This window comes from Neomonachus schauinslandi, chromosome 6 (genome assembly GCF_002201575.2).
Source record: "Neomonachus schauinslandi chromosome 6, ASM220157v2, whole genome shotgun sequence".
Taxonomy (NCBI): Eukaryota; Metazoa; Chordata; class Mammalia; order Carnivora; family Phocidae; genus Neomonachus; species Neomonachus schauinslandi.
Genome location: NC_058408.1, coordinates 129847221 through 129854149, shown reverse-complemented (window position 1 = coordinate 129854149; position 6929 = coordinate 129847221). Strand labels below are relative to the sequence as shown.

The following is a 6929-nucleotide window of genomic DNA, read 5'->3' as shown; positions in this document are numbered from 1 at the left end:
ACAGCCGGCAACCAGAGGCATTTGTTGGGACAAACTGAAAGTGTGTGTGACGCAAATCCAACAAAGTGACCTTTGCCTGTGACTGGGTTTGGGGCATGTTTATTTTTTTAAGGCAGGATGTCGGCTGTAGAACATTTTGTGAGCCATCCTGAGCCCTGACAGCACCGGTGAAAATCCTGATGTCATTAGTCCAGGCGGACAAATGGGTGTTTCATTTCCTGCTTTGGAATTCTTTCAGTCATAAGACCCTCGGTGTCTCCCAGGCCCACGCCAAAGTGGGAACGTGAATGACACTCATGCATGCCCATGTGGACAGCAGCTCTCATGTGCCAAATGGAGAGGATTTGGACCTGGAGTGTTTTCTTCCTCCTCTTCTCTAGCTTTCCAGCTCACCAGGGAGGTTGTGGACAGTGCCAGTCTGTGGTGATGAACATCACTGATGGGCAGGCCTTGAACCCCCACATCAGCATCAGCACCAATAATCTGGAGGTCAAACTGGGCCAAAGGCCAAGGAGCCAGGAGGCACACAGGCTCCCAGGCTCCCAAACGTGCTTGGACATTAGCACTGGGCACTAGAGATTTCTAGAGAATCGTTAGAAGGTATGGGCCAGAAGAGTCACACAAATGGATTATCAGAAAGAATACATTTTCTGTCTCCACGTTTATTGGGAACCTCAAAGAAAACGAACAGAGGTTGTCTGACCCACCAAAACAATTCCTGATGCAGAGTCACGACATGCTTGGGAATTCTGGATGGTGAAGGGGTGGACTGAGGCTCAGCAAGTTAGCCCATAGTCAAAGGCATCAGGGTTGTTCTGAAAATAAAGATTCAAGAAGCCCAAGAAAATGTTCTTATCTATGAGAAGAGCACACACTGTGGGGTCCTGCTTCATGGCCGCTGTCCAGAGCCGAAGTGCTGGCGTGTGGTTCAAACAGCTGCAGGACAGGAAAGAAGCGTCAGCTCGTCTCAAAGGGAGGCCATCGGGAAACGTGGCATGCATTGCTTTTTAGAGTTACAAGACACAAAAGGTTGGTTTATTTGGGCCGTAAAGTTATCTTAGTTACCTTATTATCAACTGATCGTGATCATATATAGGAGGAAAATCTTATTTTGGGAACAGTTGTGTGTGTTTTGAATTACAGAAGTTGTTGCTTTTAACAACACCATTAAACAACACCGTTAAAATACCTGTGGACTGCCTGCTCTGGGGAAATAAAGTGTGTGTGCTTCACTGTTTACCCACAAAAAGACAACCCCCTGTCATTCTTAGATTTTTACTGAAGGGAGTTTGAAAAAAGTAAAGACAAGTAGTTCCCAAAAACACTTTTTAAAAATCAGCAAAACCATCATCAAACCTTGAAATAATGGAGCTGACCGAGCCCTTTCAAAGATGGATCGGGAAATGGAGGTCCAGGATATACAAGTGACTCGCTCAAGATGGTACAACTGGTTAGTGGGAAATCTGGGAGGGGAGGGTTCCCGGGCCATGGTTCGGTGTTCCATCCCCAGATGAGACAGGTTTTGGTCATGTTTATGTTGAGACATAGTTTAAAATATCTAAATATGTTCTATCTGACCTTCCTTCGGAGACAGCCAAAGTGGGAGATGCAGGAGAGCACTGCTGGGGTGGGTTCGGGTCCACACATTGTGAGGGTATAGATGTAGTTCTTTCTCGGCAGGAGCCGGTTTCCCAGCACCAGAATTGTCCGGCACCCACCCTGTGACTGGCTGGGAGGAGAGCAGGTGCCCACATAAGTTCAACGTCTCTGAGCATCATGGGAACAAAGCCCGTGTTCTGCCTGGGAACCCTACACGGTCTCCCAGAGTCCACCGAGGAATTTCTTCTACTTTAAACATCCCTACATTTCCACAGTGAATGGCTGGCCATTCTGTTTGTTACCCAATCAATCCCATAGCCAAAGGTCTTACTCGGCGATTCCATATACATCCAGTCGCTCAAACCAGGGCCAAAAGAGGTAATCAATCATGGATATACAGTCTCCACCAAAGAAGATGGTGTTCTGATAGCCAAGAATCTAAAAGTTTAAACAGAACAAAAGCAAGTTAATTTACTTACCTGCTGGCATATTTAGAGATGCTAAATATAAATATCAAATTGATTCCCAAAAAGGGAGAACCAAGGCTCTGATACTCCTTCCAATTTGTTACACGATGCGTCTGCCCTTTTCCTGAGGTTTCTTCCACTTCCGTTAGGGCCAAACTCCCAGCCACGCTCAGGTCTTCCCCTCTTTCAACACTGGAGTAACGGAGTGGCTCATCTGACTAGGGAACCTGGAGGAAAACCCAGGCAGAAGGAGCGTAGCCCCGACCTCTTAGCCTGGAACAGGTTCCTCCGAGTGATAAGCTTTCCATGGAGGAGCTCAGTCCCAGGAGACAGGGGCCCTGCCCCACACCAGCCCATGACTGAGAGGGAGGGGACCTCGTTAGCAACCCTATTTGCTGCAGTTGTGATCCCCATTCTCCAGGACCCACTTTATCCATAATTAAGGGGATACCACGGTCTCCATATGTCTTCCTCTTTAGACTTATTTCTCAATTCAAAACTAACGCAGGAAAGAGCAAATGCTATTTAGTGGATTCCCTCAAATCTCAACACTGTCTTTATATCATATTTTCTTTTTTTATTTGAGCTCTTCGAACTTGTCGACACTTTTTGGCCACTCAACACTATTAACTTTTTACATTAAAATAGAATTTCTCATTACCAAATGGGACAGATTTACCCAGACAGATAGACTGTAAAGTGTAAAGCAAACAGATAAACTCTTAACAGATAGCCAAAATACAGTAAAAAAAAAAAAAAAAAGTAGTTGAAAATTTTCCAAGCAAAAATGCCTAGGAGAGGTTATTGTTGAGCCAGGTCTTTTCCAAAGAGAAAAGTATAGTGCCAATTACCTAATTAAATCAAGCAAATAACTCTCTTTGACCCATATAACTCATAATCAACTACATACTTCCCTCTAGCTAGAGAGCCAGATTCCTATATCCTTTATCTGGATTTTTGTATTCCTATCTCTATCATCCATACTCCAGCTTATGAACTCTCCGATGTAGTCTACAGTTGTAGTTAAGAACGTCAGCTCAGGAGCAGGCGAACCTGGTCCTATGCTAGGCTCCACTTCCTATTCAATATGGAATCCCAGGCAACTTACCTACCTACCTCCTCCTCTAAGCCTCACTTTCTCATCTGTACAATGGTGGTAAGTTAGTGCCCACCTCAGAGGTTATGGTGAGGAGTGACGTAATCATGCATGAGTAAACATAAGCTCTTACAATGAGAAAGCAAAGAGACGTCCAAAGCTTACATCTACAGAGGGCAGATGCATCTCTGACAGAAAAGATCGATGGGATCCCGCACCTGCCACCCTTCTCAGAAGAGAAAGCAAATCTTGTTGCCCTAAAGTCCAAGTTTTCATTATCCCCCAATATGGCATGGGGGAGTTCTACTAGTGTCCTGGAAGTCTGAAAAAATTTTAGGTAGCATCACTTTGTTCAAGAAAACTAACAGGATGGTACTAAACCACCCGAATCTGGCCAATGAAAACTCAAAACAGAGGCTATTTTAAGGCATAAGGAAAACAGATCTGACTTACATCAGAAAGGAACAAATTGTTCAGTTTTTATGGATTCCAGACAGCATCAAATCTTCTTTATGTTCATGAATGGATAATAATTACCCAAGCTTTTACCACTGGCTTCAAAACATATATCTCCAGCTTATTATTGGCTTTCAGGGCACAAATCAGAATGAAATCTAAATCAACCAACCCTGGAACAAGTAAAGCTCTTCTGTTTACAGAGCACCAGTGTTCTTGGGAAAGTCCTTGTCAAAACAAATCATATATGGACATTTATTGGAACCCATGATAGGTCCTTTGGTAAAGTGGTATTTTGAAAATGGATAACTGCTTAGTAATTGATATTTATTTAGTATATACTTTTAAAGCTTTTTATTTACTCAAAGTATGTCTTTAATATACATGTTATAGATACAATTAATTCTTATATAAACACTCAAAGTAATTCAAGCCCTATGAAAGTACACGGTACAATAAAAAGTCAAGATGAGCATAGACATGGAATGGATGAGACCTCACTTACCCTCTGCCAGCCCCTCCCAACTCCAAAATACACAGTCACAGTCCCTCGGACTTTCTTCTTTGTTTTAAGATTTTATTTATTTATTTGACAGAGAGAGACAGTGAGAGAGGGAACACAAGCAGGGAGAGTGGGAGAGGGAGAAGCAGGCTTCCCGCGGAGCAGGGAGCCCAATGCGGGGCTCGATCCCAGGACCCTGGGATCATGACCTGAGCCGAAGGCAGACGCTTAACCCACTGAGCCACCCAAGGGCCCCTCTTGAAATCTTTAAGACCCTCAGTGGGAGCGCTCCCTTCCATGTGAACCTGATAACCCTCCAGACCTGTGCAGTGGCCTTTCCCTTGAGAATCACAGAACATCAGTGTGGGAGGGGTCACCGGAACTCCTCTAGTGGGACTCCCCTCCCATTTTACCATTTATTTACACCATGCTCATTACACAAGGGATTAGAGATGCAGTGTAAAAAAAAAAATGTGTACCATAAAATATTAAACACGGAAAATAATAAAACGCTAAGATCAGAGAAAACAAAAGTTAGAACAGAAGGTCAAAACAAGGAAGGAAAATGACATCAAGATATCAAGCCCAGGGTCCTGCAGAGTTCCTTAAATAAAGTTTTGAATTTGACTTGAGTTTCCTGGCTGCTGAAGGGGAGAGGAAAACATACTGGTGAGATTGATTCTTGCCTCTCAGGTGGAAGCACAGACTCTCATTTTCAGGAGAGGAAACAGTCCCAGAGAGTTAAAGGAGCTCTCTGGGTAGCGCAGAGCTAAGCCAAAAACAACATTCTCCTTATTCCCAGACTAGAACCAGCCCTTGTGGGCGCCTGGGTGGCTCAGTTGGTTAAGCGACTGCCTTTGGCTCAGGTCATGATCCTGGAGTCCCTGGATCGAGTCCCGCATCGGGCTCCCTGCTCAGCGGGGAGTCTGCTTCTCCCTCTGACCCTCCCCCTCTCCTGTGCTCTCTCTCATTCTCTCTGTCTCAAATAAATAAATACAATCTTAAAAAAAAAAAAAAAGAACCAGCCCTTGTGTCGCTGAACTTCAAATATGTAAGTATAGGACTCTATAATCACAGCAGCTTCGCCAAGTCTCTTGTGAATTCTTTGTTCTTTAAATTTAAGTATCAGCAAAAAGCTGAGAATTGGCAAACTCCGAAAGCCCTGCCCCTCTGGAGCCAAGGCTGGCCCAGCTGTGAGCTTCCCTGTAAGAACTCCCTCCCTCCTCAGTCCTATTTTCTCTCTCAAACAGGGGCTTTGCCAGACTGGGAGATGAGACACAAATCATGGTAAAAAACTAACAAACAAAACAAACAAAAAACAAAAACAGACAAACAAAAAACCTTATCAAAATTCTCTCCTGGGATGCCTGGCTGGCTCAGTCTGCTGAGCACGGGACTCTCGATCTCAGGGTTGTGAGTTCACGCCCCACGTTGTGGGTAGAGATTACTAAAACTAACATTTTTACAAAATTCTCTCCTTCCTGTTCTATTCCATTGATAACGTCTTCAGGCAACTTTACTAATAAATAGTTCTCCTGTGTTCTCAGTTTAAACTCAGTCGCTTGCTTACAGCCAATTAGCTACTCTGACAGATTTTAGGATAAATAGTAAAATAAGACAGTAGGATTTCCAGCCCCTGAACATGAAAAAGCCCGGATGGAAGAGGCCCTTGTCTTCTTCGAGGGCCTCTCGGGCTCCCCCAGGAGGACCCAAGAGAGGTTCGCGCCAGAGAGCCAGTGGAAGGAAGAAGCGCGTCGGGCTCCCCCTTGTGGCCGTCGGTGGTGAGGCGCCCTGGCCGTGGCTCCCCGAGGAGGTTCACCAAGGAAGGAGGTAAGAGAAATCTGTAAGGTTTTGGGGAGAGAAGCAAGATCATAAAGAGAAGCAAATCCCAGACTTCCTCACACGAGGCATTCTGAAAAGCTTCCATCTAGAGTCCTGGGTAGTGAAGCTTGGGATCAGCTTCACTAACTGTGCTTAACCTTGAGAGGTCCCTGCCCTGCACCCTGCCATTGCCTGCAAGGACAGACAGCCCGGTGGCTTGCAGAGGCGTTGGCTGTCCTTGCTGGAGAACAAAGAAAGACTTTTTTCTTCATGGAAACGGTTCCTAAGAAGCAGAATCCACCCCCTACCCCCAAAGGACACAAAACCACCTGCCGATACATGAGCAAGGCAGGCTCTTCTCCAGAAGCAGCAGAAAAGTACTCAACTCCAGCGCAGAAATCCTGAGTCCATAAAAGTAAGAGAGGGTTCTCAAGATTTCAAATTTCAGGTTCCTGTTACACCAAAGTACAGCTGAGGTTGAGCTAACGAGAATGAACTGATTCCCTGTAAAATGAACCAACGGTAATAGAAACAAACTTGGAGTACATATAAAAACCATTTCTCCTCTGGAACGAAGCCTCCGACGTAGGGTCTGGAACAGAACACGCCCCTCCTGCTGTTCATCAATTATGACCTAGAGTCCCCTATGAAGATTCAGAATGCAATTTGTCAACCTTTGGGGCTTAAAGGACCATCCTGAAAATTCTTTTTTTTTTAAATTTTTTATTGTTATGTTAATCACCATACATTACATCATTAGTTTTTGATGTAGTGTTCCATGATTCATTGTTTGGGCATAACACCCAGTGCTCCATGCAGAATGTGCCCTCTTTAATACCCATCACTAGGCTAACCCATCCTCCCACCCCCCTCCCCTCTAGAACCCTCAGTTTGTTTTTCAGAGTCCATCGTCTCTCATGGTTCATCTCCCCCTCCGATTTCCCCCCCTTCATTCTTCCCCTCCTGCTATCTTCTTTTTTTTTTTTTT

At 44.8% G+C, this 6929-nt stretch overlaps 1 protein-coding gene across 2 annotated transcripts in view; it reads right to left on the bottom strand.

Moving 5' to 3' along the window:
- Positions 1-270: 270 nt before the first annotated feature.
- The window catches only part of LOC110589699 (glutathione S-transferase omega-2), a 17248-nt gene continuing 10589 nt past the window's right edge, over positions 271-6929 (bottom strand). For both annotated transcript variants that reach the window (XM_021700264.1, XM_021700265.1), the window contains 2 exons: positions 1931-2037; positions 271-936 (listed from right to left, as the gene is read on the bottom strand). In XM_021700264.1, coding sequence (XP_021555939.1) covers positions 777-936; positions 1931-2037 — 267 coding nt within the window. In that variant the 3' untranslated portion in view covers positions 271-776. The remainder of the gene's footprint in view (positions 937-1930; positions 2038-6929) is intronic.